Source organism: Sciurus vulgaris (genome assembly GCF_902686455.1).
Source record: "Sciurus vulgaris genome assembly, chromosome: 3".
Classification (NCBI taxonomy): domain Eukaryota; kingdom Metazoa; phylum Chordata; class Mammalia; order Rodentia; family Sciuridae; genus Sciurus; species Sciurus vulgaris.
The window spans coordinates 17604853-17620705 of record NC_136463.1 but is presented as its reverse complement, the minus strand read 5'-3'; the positions used below and the strand labels follow the sequence as shown (position 1 = coordinate 17620705).

General features: G+C 34.9%; 1 protein-coding gene across 1 annotated transcript in view; it reads right to left on the bottom strand.

Annotated features, from left to right (window-relative positions):
* KANSL1 (KAT8 regulatory NSL complex subunit 1) overlaps positions 1-15853 on the bottom strand; it is a 160650-nt gene that overhangs the window by 43562 nt on the left and 101235 nt on the right. Inside the window, 1 exon segment of the mRNA XM_079134947.1 lies at positions 13768-13869. Coding sequence (XP_078991073.1) covers positions 13768-13869 — 102 coding nt within the window.

The window sequence follows — 15853 nt, the reverse complement described above, 5'->3', positions numbered from 1 at the left end:
GGATGTTCTGAAGTTCTCCTTCCTATAATTGCTACCCTTGCATTGCAAGGTCAGTATTTCGAGGTTGAAATTCTTTTTTTTTTTTTTTTTTAACCTTCTTTTAAGTATCACTGAACAATTTCTGAACACTCCCAAGAAAATATACCAAAGAATCTACAGATCTGAAAGCAATCCTGGATAAGTATAAAGTAAGTACACAGATTAGAAAGATAATTTAAAAGATTTAATACAAATAAACCCAAAAGCCAGCTCAAGGTAAGTATATAAACAGACAGGTTTTGAAAGTATACTACAATGAATGAACACTGGGGAAATGTTTTCCTTGTTAGATACCCTGAACATCTACTAAAGTATCACAAATATCTTAATTATTTTAGTCAATGCTATCAAAATTATGGTAACTTTGGCAAACAGATTCATTGCCTTAAAGTGTTTTGATTTTCCTTGGACGCCAACATGTATTAAACAGTAAAAACTACAAAGCTATTCATATCTTCTGACAAAATATCTTGAACAATCTTAAAACTCTATCCTAAACAAGTTACTCACAAAACATCCCTAAAAATTGCATTTACAAAGACTGTCACTGCAATAATATCAATAACCTAAATGTTCAATACCTGAGATTACAAATTATTACAAATTGTGATTTTGGTGTCCCAAATCAAAATGTTAAAAAGAATCATAAAAGATATTTTTACTCATGCCAGAGGGTATTTGAAGAAAAAAAAATTATGCAGAAATACAGAAATTGTTTTAGGAAACAGGATAAATGCAAAATATTTTTAACATAGTTGTAGTGACTAAAAACATATGCATACATATATTGACAAAAGTGTTCTAATGGAACCAAAATTTTTCTTATAATTGTGTGTGTGTGTGTGTGTGTGTATATATATACATATACATATATATATATATATATTTTTTTTTTTTTTTTAAATGGGTGGGGGGCTGGGATTGTGGCTCAGTGGTGGCGCAGTGGCATGTATAAGGCCCTGGGTTTGATCCTCAGCACCACAAAAAAAATAATTTAAAAAAAGGGTCCATCAACAACTAAAAAATATATTAAAAACAAACAAAAACCAGGGGTGGGGTTATAGTTCAGTGGCAGAGTATTTGCCTAGCATGTGTGAGGCTCTGCTCAGAACCACATAAAAATAAAGGTTTAAGAAAAAAAAAAAAAAAAAAGATAAACTAAATAACCTCCTGAATGCTAATGTGGATTTACTGCTCAGAAGAAACCTCATGAAGAATGAACAAATACTGCAGCATAACAAAAGACTACAAATAATGTAACACAAAAATGCTGTGACTATCAATTTTTTTGCTGGTATACTTCAATATGAAGAATGCCCATTAGTTTTAAATTTACTTAAAATATAGCTTTTAGCATTAAATTGTGATAGAGGCCTGATTTACATATCTACATATTCTACAAGGTTGAACCTCCATTTCAGATTTTCTTTTTTTTTTTAAAGGAGTATAGAGATTTGACTGCAAGGATACCTGCCAGGATAAAATGGCACCTGCCATTCTTTAACAAAATCTAATCTCAAAACAAATTTATCTTTCTACAGAAGAATCAATTAAGTAATACCAGTAATGTTATCACTCATAGCTAACTACTACTACACAGCCTTATTTTTCATGTCTATAGAAATACATTTAAATGCCACTGATCTTTAATGTGATTTTTAATGATTTTTTTCATAGAGACACCTACATTATCTGAGAGTAATCACTCACCAGTCAAAATTGAAGCCAACAGGCAAATATTATTTAGCACAGAAATGTTGTTAAGAATACAGAAACAGCCAGGCGATGTGGTACAATGCCTGCAATCCCAGGGGCTTGGGAGTTTGAGGCAGGAGGATCATGAGTTCAAAGTCAGCCTCAGCAAAAGTGAGGCGCTAAGCAACTCAATGAGACCCTGTATCTAAATAAAATACAAATAGGGCTGGGGATGTGGCTCAGTGACCGAGTGCTCCTTGAGTTTAATCCCTGGTACCCTAGCACCCCCCCTCCCCCCAAAAAGGGATATAGAAGCACACATATCAAAACCATAAACATCTGAGAGGACCTTTACCAAGACCCCAATCACAAGGAAGCACTGGATATTCAGAAGGAAATCCTGTAATCAATCTAAGACTCAAAAGCATAGGGTTTGATCAAGTAGGGTAACACATTCTCAAATGCAAAAGGGTTTAAAATATTAACTCCAATCTCAGTGTTCCATTTAGAAAAAGAAAAGCTCAACTCATAAACACATAATTTTACTTAGAGCTTTTAAATACATTCATAGGAGACAAAGTGAACACTCCCTATCCTGATGACTTTTAAGAGGCTGCAAACATTAACACTTAAGAAATGTTAATCCACATATAATTTAGGCTTAATCAGTAACTACTGCAATAGTTCACATCATTATGTGTTTTTGGAAAATTAAAGCATGACTCAGTTATCTTACCCACCTCCAATAGGAAAATGAGAAAAGGATGAAAGAACCCATGTGCCCTGAACAGAAAATAGGGGTATCAATAGAAGCTTCCATCAGAAATCTAAAGGGTTTTTGCATCCCACAGTTAGAAAGAAGAGCAGAAAAGCTAAAGTGATAGGTAAAATGCTTTCTATAATCCCCTTCTCTTCAAAGATGGGCCCAAGGTATTACCTTTTGGTATAATCTTAAGAGTCAGAGGAGGGTTACTAAACGTTTTTCTTGATTCAAAGGACCAGGTGTATGGCATAAAATGATTAACTCAGCAACGACATTTTGTTATTCATATAAAGCAAGCATCTGTCTGATTCATCACTTCACCCTGTTAGCCAGACCAATTAAGTGTAACAAAGCCCTTGAAGAAAAAACAAAGTTTTATGAAGGGTATGCTTTTGTGGGGCCTGAGAACCAGTATCCACTAGATTTGTTTTACCAAAAGGTAAAGAAAGTAAAGGGGTAAAAACAAAGAGGCTCACACTTTAAAATTATGCACAATAAAAAAGCACAATAAAATTAAACTCTACCAGCAAGATAAGTGTGCGTGAGTTTTTACTTTGTTATTCAATTAATGCCATGTCACACCTGCTTGAAATACCAGTTTGTTTTAAACACACTGATTTGTTTGGCTAGAAAATTTAACAGTTGGGTTTTGGTTAGTTATTTCCTTTCTAACAAACATTATCAAAATGAAAATGCTAAACAGGTGATACAAATTTAACTTTTATGCCTGGTTTAAAATAAATTGGTGACTGTAGGAATTATTCCATATTTTAAGAACCCCATCTCAACGATGTTCAATATAGTTTGCTTAAAAAAAAAAAAAATCACAAAGATATTATTGGCCTACATATAGCATACAGATCATTTCCATAAACCAGCACTATGGCCAGATAATTGTACTAAACTTGAAGTGCATGGTTCTTAAAATTTGACTTCCACGAAGTTACTTTTTAGGCTTCAATTTCTCCTTATGTAAAATAGGACCATGTGCCTCATTTTCTTATGTCTGTAGGTTGACGATAAAAGAATAATTATTATTTTTTTATTTCAACACAAGTCCAGTGGTCTGAACCTAAGATTTATATTTACTAACATTGCTGAAAACATGCATCTAGAATCTGAAGAAATATAGCAATTGAAATCATGGTCTTACAAATCTTTGTTATTCAACTTATTTATCTAAAGCCTTATTACTTAGTCAGTATTTAATACTGTGGATCCAGTATTTTCTATTTAATATCTATCCCAAAACCCTTGTCAGGCCTAGGCACCACTCAGCAATCCTGGTGACTGCAAACCTTCAAGGAAAAGAAAAATGGTTCAAAGAATAAATCTTGGACTAATAAAAAACACCAACAGCTTGCATTTTTAGCATGCCTTTCCTCTGAGGAAAAAACATCAGAACTTCACTTAATAGTTCAGTTCTTTTTCCCTACTTCTATAAAGTAGGATGAGTAAGGAAAAATTACAAGGCTCACCTTACAAAAAGAAACTGGCAACAAATAATAATAAGTAATAATGATACTTGTCAATAGCTACAGAAGCAATGGTTCTGCTAAACAAAATCAAAAGTCACTCTCCAATTTAAAATCTAGTCTTTAAAATACTTAACCAATGAGTGAAAAATAATACACGTCTCTGCTCATTTGTTCCTAAGAAATACAAGAATAATAATCCAAACACTAATGAAATTGTTTACCTACTGAGAACAAGATGTAAAAAAAGGAACAATGGAAACAGAAAAATAGGAATACTTTTTTGTGTATCTTTTAGAACTATAGTACTTTTACACAAACAAAAACACCCAAATCAACTATTTTCTGTGTGAGCATGAGACTAGAATTGAATTCTGCAGCTGCAAGTGAACCCAATCATTCCTATGAAACAGCATCAACCAAGTAAAAAGAACCAAACTCAGAAAAAGTGTTTTCAGACTGTATATGGCATAGCTAACACTACACACAAATATTATACTCTAGTTAAACTTACTTCTCACAGAGGTATGAGATGGCAATTATGAAACTATATGTACTGGATGAACTGGTGATTATAAGGGAGTGGGGGAGACTGTTGGACTGCCATGAACTCGTGATTTTAATACACAAATGTGTAGATAAATAACAGATGTATGAATGGATATATAAGCATGCACACATTTCCTGGCTTTTTCTGTTGAGAAATTCTAGCAGCAATGACATAAGTAGCAAAGTACAACTAGTACCCAGATCTTGGTTCGTAACACTGCTCTCCAAAAGAGCCAAGGATTGAGTGGGCAAGCCATAAGAAGAGCCTGGAACATCTTCTAGTGCCAAAAAGTAAATAACTCAAAAGATGAAGGGAACATGCTGAAAGGACACAGAAGACATCTAAAGGAGCTCCCAATGCTGACAATAGACACAACTGGAATAAAATGAATAATAGTAACAGATTATAACCCACAGAATAACATTAGTATGCACAGATCCATTCTGAACTAAACAACTGACTGAATAAATAAATGGGGAGAAAGGACAGCTCTTCCTAACAGAATTACAGTTAATAAATGTAAAAAACCAAAAACCCCCAAACAGAAAAACTACCAGTAAACAACTTAGCAATAATCACTGTAGGAAAAAGCCATTTAGTAGATGATAAAATTGTGGGTGACAGTATTTGCAAAGAGACATATTTCATTTCATTATGAAAGCAAAAACACTAACTTTACAGGGGGAGCAATAATCTAGCAGGATTTTTTTTTTTTTTTTTTTTGGTACTTGGAATTGAATCCAAAGGTGCTTTATCACTGGTCACATCCCCAGACCTTTTTATTTTTTATTTTGAGAAAGTCCTTTATATTTTTTAAGTTTCTGAGACTGGTTTCAGCCTCCTGTGTTACAGGGATTACAAGCATGTACGACCACAAACAGGTAAAGTAGGTACTATCTTAACCAAGTGAACAAATGTATCATCGTCAGTACAAAGACACATCAACACCATAAAACCTCTGATACAATTTTCTGAAGAGCTTAGTATCACTTCTGTAATATTCTGTGAAAATGCATTATCTCTAAAACTGAGAAGACACCAGGCAACTCCAACTTGAGGAACACACAAAATTAACTGACCAGTCATCTTAAGTCAAGGTCATGAAAGATAAAAGCTGAGAAACACTCATGGACTGGAGGACACTTCAAAGATTAAAAGATATGACAACTAAATACAATGTGAGGTTCTGGATAAACAAAAACGTCAGTGAAAAAACTAGTGAAATTCTAATAAAATGTCTAGTATTTTATCAGTGTTAATTTCCTGGTCTTTTTAAGTGTACAATGGTTATTATGGCAAAATGTTAACTTTAGAGGAAGCTGGGTAAAGGGTATGTGGCTGGGTACTACCTTGGACATGTCTTAAGTCTAAAATCAATTTTGAAAGTATCAAGTTGGATGTGGTGACAAGCACCTGTAGTTCCAGCTATTCAGGAATTCACTGAAAAGAACAAAGGAAACAATGATCCAGAATTACCAAAGTAGATTTCATTCATACATAAATCCGCTACCAGTCTACATTTTGTTGTCAGTTACAGGATAAAGTTTATGCTTTAAGATAAATACAAAATCCATTATAAATTAGTCAAAACATCCAATGACTCATCATATAAGTTATTTGCAGTTCCCTGATAATATGAGGTCCCATTAACATTCCCTATACCATCCTTCGGCAAATGCATAAAACTCAAAAAAGCATAGATAAAATAAAAATTCTTCCTCTTTTAATCCCTTGTTTCATATGCCTGTTGTTCTCCACATTTATGATCCCATCTCCGCTTCCTGAGTAGCTTATCGGGATCCATCACCACACCTAGCCTGTTGGAGATGGTCTTTAGACATAATATGCAGAGCCCACAACAACAGGAAGCTTTTACCAAATTTATTATAGGTAAACACTGTTAACAGTACATTATACATTTTAAATTATTATCAACAACCGTAAGGAAGTATGAACAAAGCCACACAAAGAACTACTGAGGGCAACACATGAAACAAGTAATTCACTGCACATCAAGGCAAGCAGCTGAAGAATCAAATACATTAATATTTCTGATTAAGAGCAGAAGGACCACATTAATATGCTTATGAAACAGCATTAATGCTATTTTAAAACATTATACACAGTAACAGAATTTCATGGGAAAGCAACTTCAGAAACTTCACATGGTATTTAACGAGCCTACCCCAAACAGAAAACTGGGAAAGAACACCCCACTGAGGTAATGTACTACCACCAACTCAAATAACTTGAATATTATCCCCACAGTAATACTTAGGAGCTACCTGATTAAAATAAAACAAAGCAAAACCCCATACCTCAATGCTGTCTGGAGCTAAAGAAGGGAGCAATAAAAAAAATACATGTGGAAATCTCAAAGCAAACAAAATAATAACTCATTGAAAAATACTATTACAAACAAGAATGAAGTTCAAAATTTCTAGAGAATTCTGAGAGGAAAAGGAGGAGAGTTAGGGTTTAAAGAGGTTTTCTATTTTAGGATAAGAATGAACAATATATTACATACTCATGATGCTATTTCAAACAGTCATATCAACTTTCACTGCTTTCAGAAAAACCTCATTTTCCCTACATATACTCCAAGAAAAAGCACACTACATAAATGAAGAGGGCAGCACCAGATTTCTATACTTAAAAGAGATTTCATTAAGTAACTTGACTCCTAGACTCTGTGTAAAATATTCAACCACAGTTTAAGGAAAATATTTATTTTGCTATGTCTCATTTAAATGTTTACTGCAGGATAAAAGGTTTATAAAATTCAACATTCTTACTTAAAAGTTGAATAAGACTTCATGTATATATACATGTATACATATGTATATACTATACGCACAAAGACAAAAAGATATTCCCAAGCCTGAGAATTCATTAAAATGAACTTTTTAAAAAAATTTTCTTATTCAATATCCGACAGAATCTAATGACAGAAGATCAAAATATATGAAGAAAAATCTGACAGAACTCAAGGTAGAAATAATTCTACAATCAAGTACATTTCAATATCCACTCTTAATAATGAATGGGTAACCAGACAGAAGACAAATAAGCAAACAGATGACTTGATACAATAAGCCACATAAATCTGGCAGACATATAGAACACTTGACCCAACAAGAGCAGCACACACATTCTTCACATATACATGGGACATTTTCTATGATAGATTATATGTGAAGTGACAACCTAAATCTCAGTATATATTGTATTTGTTACTGGGGATCGAATTGAGGGCCTCACATTTGCTAGGCATACGCTCTAGTAGTATGAAGCTACATCCCCAGGCCTTTGAATTTTTTATTTTTGAGACAGGGGATGCTAAGCTGCTTAGGGCCCTGCTAAGTTGCCGGGCTGGCCTTGAACTTGTCATTCTCCTGCCTCAGCCTCCCTAGCTGCTGGGATTATAGGTGTGCACCCATTTTAATAGATTTTTAAAGAGATCATAAAAAATAGTTTCCTCAAATAACAGGATGAAATTAGAAATCAGTAACGGAAGCCAAGCATGGTGTCACACACTCATAATCCCAAATACTTAGGAGGCTGAAGTAGGAGAATCACAAGAGGGCGGCCAGCCTCAGCAACTTAACAAGACCCTGCTATAAGGGGTGGAGGAGACCTGGGGATATAACTCAGTGGTAGAGTGTCCCTGAGTTCAACCCCTAATGGTACAGCCACACACACAAAATTCCCTACCTGTGGAGCACTTGCCTGGCTTGCACTTGTGCGGAGCCCTAGGCTCAATTCCAGCACTATCCAAAATACAAAAACCAAACAAAAAAACCCCCCACAAAACTTAACATTCCAAAACTTACAGGAAGTAGTTAAAAAGTGTTAAATGCTATGAGGAAAATTTACTGCTATGAATACTTAACATTAAAAAACAAGATCTTAACTTTACACATAAAGAACCCAGAAGTCCAAATCCAAAGCTAGCAGAACAAAATAATAAGATGACTGAGGAAAAAAAACAAAACAATGAAACCTAAAGGTGACTATTTGAAAAGATCAATAAAACCAACAAGACTTTATCTAGAAAGACAAAGAAAAATAGAAAACTCAAATTATTAAAAAGTCATGAATTTTGAAAATGGGGATATTACTACTGATTCTACAAAAACTAAAAGGATTACAAGACTATTATGAATAATTACACACCAACCAATTGGATAAAACGGACAAATTCCCAGAAGTATAAAATCTACCAACTCTAATTCAAAGAAATAGAATATCTGAATAAATCTAAAACTTGTAAGAAAATTGAATCAGTAATAAAAAAATCTAACAAAGAAAAGCCCTGGGGGCTGGGGTTGTGGCTCTTTGGTAATGAGCTCACCTAGCATGTGTGAGGCACTGGGTTTGATGCTCAGCATTACATATAAATACATAAATAAATAAAGGCCCATCAACAATTTAAAAAATTTTTAAAAACTGAGACAAATATTTGAACTGATGTTTTGCCAGAAAAGACATATAAATGTGTAATAACCACATGAAAAGACATTCAGTGTCATTACTCTGTGTACTACACGGCAGTGTAAAACAGTATTCAGAAAAAAACACGTCTGTGCTGATATGCACAGACTCTCTTCTGGTCATTATTACCTAAACGGTACAGCATACCAATTATTGGTATTAGGTGTTAAACATAATCTAAGGTTACTTAGTATCTGGAGATTGAAGTATATGGGAGGACGTGCAGGTTATATGCAAATATTATGCTATTTTACAGAAGGGACTAGAGCACCCCAGGATCTTGGCATATGGGGGGTGGGGGGTGATCCTGGTATCAATGCCCTGGGCATGACAAGGGATGACTGCACTTTTTGTCACTTTTGGTAATTTCTTTTAAGGAATTTGAACTTTTCATTTATCCTGCCACAGAGCCTCCCTCTCCCAGCATCTTATCTGATTTCATTATTTTGGGGCCTCCATTTTAACTAATGAGACATCACCTATCCCGAGCATCAATGTTGTATTGTGTGGAATTCACCTTTTTCCTCTGGCTACTTTTAAGACTGTCTTCCCCTCTGATTGCCACAGCTCTGACTACAAAGTAGTTCTCATGTATACTAGTCTCCAAAGATTGTTTTGATTTTTTTATATAAAAAAAGCATTTTTTTTCTTAAAATTTTCAGTCGTTTTTTCTCTTTCTTTCTCATAATTAAGATCATACTTTACTGTTTATTCCTAGGTATAATAGTTTTTGTTGTAAAGACATTGTATATGACATTGTAGAGACTCTGGATTCAATTCACTTTCTCTGAAGAATGCTAATGTTCTTCTAATTGGTCATCTTGGTTTTGTGGAACTGGTAGTTCTGCATTCAGAGAAACATACTGAAGCCTACTTCACTTTGGTTTTCTCCTTAATCGTACAGTGAATCACTGGTGAGACATTCTTTAACTCACAAGTGTGAGCACCCCATGCTTTCAATGTTAAGTCCAACACACTTGCCAAATCTCAGTGGACTGCAAACTTCAAATTCTGTGATCTCCACAGTGAGTAATGAATACCATCACTGTTCAATTCTTTCAGTCTTCCAACTGTTGCTTTCTAGTAGGCCACATTAAAAAAAAATCTGACCTGAACGTGGAAAGTTCCAAGGTTAGATCAAGATTTGAAGGGATATATACAGATTGTAGACTTGAGTCCTGCTCCATCGCCTATAGCTCCCTCTTTGCCACTACGTTGTCCCTCAAATTCTACCTATTGGTCAGCTCTGAATTTCATCCTCCAACAATACACAAGTTAATGATACTGTGGATCTCTGGTGGAATGCTAGAAAACCTGTGATACATGGACCAAAAGCCCTCACTTCTTCCTTAAAATACTTTTTGTCTGAAATTTTGATGACTGTCTTGAATAATTTTAAAGTATTTTCTTCACTTAGTATTAACATACATGTTTCAAGTTAGTTCTCTGGCCATTCACTACTTTTTCCTACATGGGTGAAAATGGTCTGCTATTCAAGGGAATGAAGGAGGAGGGAAAGATAAAGGGCATGTTTCTGAAAACTAGAGAACAACTCTCAACAGCTTCTTGAACTCTTTCCAGAAGCACACCTTCTTTGTACAAAAACAGCCTTACTTCACATCAGCTATGTATTTGTACATAGAAGACTTTATGGGCAGCTACAAAGCCATAGGCCTTCACTGTTTCTCTTCAAAGAGTCTTACCTTTCCAACCGCCTTTGAGTGGCAAGATTGAGCAAACCCCCAGAAGGGGAAAGAGGGACTTCTTAGGAGTTCCTCATTAGATCTTTCTTCTCCCAACACAAAACCACCTTCCTATCTCAAGGAGTATTTCTTCCTTTGTTCCATGGCTCAAGAGGCTCACCTAGTCGCTAATGTTTTTGATGGCAATTTGGGGCCCTCTGGAGCAACTTAGTTTCAGTAATATCTGTACTGTTTCCAAGACCCAAGCATACACGTATTGAGTTTGTCAAGAAAACAATCATTCAATTTGTAAAGAAGGCAAAAAGATTGGCAATGTGTTCTTTCAGTGTAACACTGGAACATTATTCAACAAGCCCATATTTTGTTTTATTTACTATTTATAACTGATCAGGGAACAGATACTTTAAGTTGGATGTTTATTATAGAACACTGACAATTAAAAACTGATTTGCATTTTATTAAAGACATGACACCAAAAGTTATGATTTTTCTATAGAATATTAAATTTTTAAAACTGCTGTTGAATATTATTATTCTAGCACTCTCCCTTTCAATGACAACACAAACAAACAAAATCAGTATCTGGTATCTAGATACCATTACCAGCTTTGCTACCTCCATGATTCATTCAATCACTATATATTTCATTGAGAATGATGTCTAACAACTTCTATATTTTGGTAGTTCTAAAAGTACTTCCGTTTTGTTGTTTTTGTTAATTCCAGTGAGATTCAGAAATGAGAATACAAAAATAAACACAACAAAAATAACATATGACATCATTATTTTTAAACCATAAGCCTTCAAATGAATTTTTTGGGAAATAAAACAGGATGATTAAATGTGAGCATGGAAATTTATAAACGCCTCTGCTAAGTGTGACATAAGATTTCTCAAGGCAAAAATCGAGGACAAGATATAAGTCAAAAATTTGTAAAACAAAGATAGATAAGAAAAAGGGTAGGTTAAACACTGCCTTCCTACAGTGAATATTTTTGCCTGGCAACTGACACTGGGCATAGCTTTGCAAATATCTGGCGCTGAAAAAATGGTAAACTTAAAAATTTTGCCAGTACCAGGAATTGAACACATCTGGAACTCTCTACCACTGAACTATTTTTTATGTTGACACTAGGGAGCACTAAATTGCCAAGGATGGCCTCAAATTTGGGATCCTTCTGTCTCAGTCTTCAGAGTCACTGGAACTACAGAGCTGCCAGGATTATAGGCCTGCACCGCTGTGATCCACAGTAAAGTAACTTGATTGCTTAATGGCTTTTCTAAGAAATACATGCTCTGCAGCTTATTCTGCTAATACAATAAACAATGGAAAGGCATTGCTTTTTAACTCCAACATCTTCTAAAGATTTATCAGAAAACATGCATATGTTAACACAGGGTAGAAACTGACAAGAAATTTGGAGGAGGGAGGCATATTATCTCCTTGAAGACAAAATAGTGACAAGACATTCTTATTAAGTAATTTTCATGATTATTTATTTTAGTCAGACCCAAAAGTATTTTGTTGTACATTGTAAAAACTATTACAGCAAACAAGAAAAAGATAGTCTTGACCTTCGAGAATCTTAAAATCAAACATAAACACACAATATACATACATGTAAGTGAATGGGGGCTAGTGAAAGGAACAGGTCCCTAAGAAGTATGTGTGTGAATACATGTTACTGTGTATAAATTATCTTTGAATCACCTGTAGCTTGTTTTTGAAAAAAATAAATAAATAAATAAATAAGAATCAACACAGTGAGAGACTTCTTATAACCTATTCTTCAAAACTGCTGCAGTGAGTGAAAAATGTGCCTTTAAGAAATCATTCCCAAATTCTTGAATTCCTAAATACTGTACATATATACATGTTTATAAAGAACTTATCCCCGATCAAATATGCCTCAAGTTTTCTGTGTCTCTTATTATCATGAGCTGATCTCCCAATTTACCATGTTTCTTCTCTCACTTAGCAATATTTACCTTGGCTAGAGCAATCACTAAACAGTTTCATTAACTCATTTAAAAAAATTCTATTGATAGCATATAATTAACTCACATTACAGACCTGAACAGTGGCGTAATTTGGCATTCTGCTCCTTAATTTATTCAAAACTACTCTCCAGTTAAGAACTCTCAATCTCTTAATGTTATATTTAACCATAGCAACAGTAGCAGGCAGTCAAAACTGGGTGAAAGAGCTTTTTAAAACCCAAACATCTCCATGATCTTTCTCAAAGGAAAGTTAGTTTTCATTATATTGTATGAGTTCTTGCTAACAATGAAAAATAGAAAAGATAACAAGCTTTATTGAGATGCAGATATAAGGAGACTGGCTAGTAACCCCCAATTTAAAGAACCAATATTGCTTACTACCAGGAAGCATAATCAAAATGAGTAATTATTGGAATTTCAAACTTGGTTGTTGAGTTTATATCAAGAAATGATAATATTCATAAAAGCCAGTTAGCTTATAGGGAGAATAAGAAAGTATAATAAATAAATGAATGCTCCTGGAATTCAGAAAAAGAAAAGTATAACAGGGAAAGAGAAAGAATGGAAGAGGGAGATTTGATCTAAGTTCTAAGAAAGATTATAGAAAATGACAGTTTTATCCTCATTATAAAATAAGAACCAACCACAGGGAGCATTTTCAACATTTCTGTGAGTTTAACCTCTAGTTCAACCTTTTAACGAAAAAGTTATATATATAATAGTGAGCCAGAAAGGTTTACCTTACCTCTCAAAGTGTCAGGGCTACAGTCAGGTCTACCGATTCCAAACAACACTCCAAAATTTCGTATTTGCTCTGGCTGTGGTTTCTTGAGGGTAAGGAGCTACTTTTAAATTCTAAGGTCAGCTAAGTAAGAGGGATCCTATTGCCCAATTTAGAAATTCAGATCTCAAAATGCCCTAAGCAATACAAGGGGGATAGTTTCCTTCTTTCAGTCAATTCAAGTATTCTAATTAGAGAATAAACTATGTTCTGAAGTTACACCCTGAATTCTCACTCATGTCCACTTTTCTATATTTTATACTTACCAATTTATCAGTCCCATGATCTGTCTTCACCTCAGAACTAAGTGGAAGCAGTAAGTCTGCCGTATGTTCTGGTGGAGGTGCCTCCCCAAGAACAATCAACCCCTGTGGGACAGAGAGGAGATAAACGGCATTAAGTGATTGAAATAAATAACAAATTTAGGAATTAATACCAAAAGGGTTAGAAGCAGGAGACTGGTTTACCAGAAGCCTCTTCTCCTATTCTGTTGTTTAGAAAAAAACTACACCAGTAGGAACCCTTTTTTGTTTTTGACCAAATCCAGGGCACTCAATCAATGAGGTACAAACCCGGGTTTTTTTGATTTTTACTATAATACAGAGTCCCATAACATTGCTGAGGCTGGCCTCAAACTTGTGATTTTCCTGTCTCAGTCTCTAAAGCCACTGGACAGGCATGTAGGCTGCCTGGCTCCCAAAGAGTTATTTGAGCCATTATGTCCCATTGTACCATTTATGGAATACCTAAAGCACTTTAATTGAGTGGGACATGGTGGTACATGCCTATATTCCCAGTACTGGGAGACTGAGGCAGGAGGATGGGCAAAAATCAAGGAAGGCTAACCTTGACAACTTAGTGGGACTCTGCCGGAAAAGTAAAATACAAGTGCTAGGGATGTAGCTCAGGGGTAAAATGGCCTTGGGTTCAATCCCTAGTGGTGTCAAAAAAAAAAAAAAAAAAAAAAAAAAAAAAAAAAAAAAAAAATTCATCGATACAGCAACAACTATACTACTAATGGTAACTTTAACATGTTTTTAGAGTTTTGATAAAAATAAAAGCTCTATATTGATTTTCAACCTACTTTAATGCACTTGTGTCAATTTTATTGGAATACTTGCTGCAAATTTGCTTCTTAATGGATGAAAAAGCCTAGCAGCAGCAGCGTATTCAGTAAAGCAGCAGACAAAGGCTTCCCCACTATTCCACCTCAATGTTCTGATTTACATGGCATGTCAGTTATTCAGCATCTTCTATTCAGACCATGGCATTTTTCAGCATTTTATACATATTACCAACCGGACTCTACTGGATCAACATAAGCAATGCAGTGTTTCTAGTTAACTTGATCACAAATGTGGCTGAAGAATTACCACACTAAATGTTCTACTACTGAAAACTATGAGCTCAAACAACTATATTGGAGAATAATGAAGTGAAATAAAAGAGGAAGAGTGAGTTCCTGCAATTAGAAACCAAAAACGTCTTTAAAAATGCCCCAGAGGCACCTGTTTTTCATTAGCATACATAATACCTCAGAGTAAGTTCCTGCTTGACAATTTCAAATTCAGGTATTATATTCATCCCAAGAAATACTGAGTAGATCCAACCAGATTAAGAAGCTCTTATTAGAGATTGGCTTGGTGGTGCACACCTGCAATCCCAGCAGTTTAGGAGGCTGAGGCAGGATCTTTGGGAGTTCAAAGCCTGCCTCAGCAATTTAGCAAGACCCTTTCTCAAAATAAAAAGGGGCGGATGTGGCTCAGTGGTCAAGTACCCCTGCTTTCAATCCCTAGTGCCAAAAAAACAGAAAGAAAGAAGGAAAGAAAAAAGGAAAACAGCTCTTAATAGAAACTTTCTATTAGAGTCACCTGGGGAATATATCAAACTACATATGGTCAGGTTTATCATCAAATCTACTTGTAATCTCTGGGACAGGATCAAATAGTCCACATTACAAACAAAATAAAACCTCTTTTCAGCAAGGTGGGGTGGCACATTCCTGTAATCCCATCTATTTGGGAGGCTGAGGCAGGAGGATTTTAGGTTCGAGGACAGCCTAGGCAACTTGAGTAAGACCCTGTGTTTAAAAAAAAAGAAGAATTTTAAATGTGATGGTGATGTAGCTCAGTAATAGAGCATTTGCCTAGCATGTGCCATGGCCTAAGTTTAATCTCCAGTAATGTGTGAAAAGTAGTAAGAAAGAATACTAGACTTCTAGACCTGATCAGTCATGGTTCTCCAGCAGAATCCCTCAAAGAGACTAAAATAGATTTTTTTTAAAAAAGGTGTTAAAGATTTTTACTATATTAGTTTGAGTTCCCCAGGACACTGAACCACACTGACCCATCC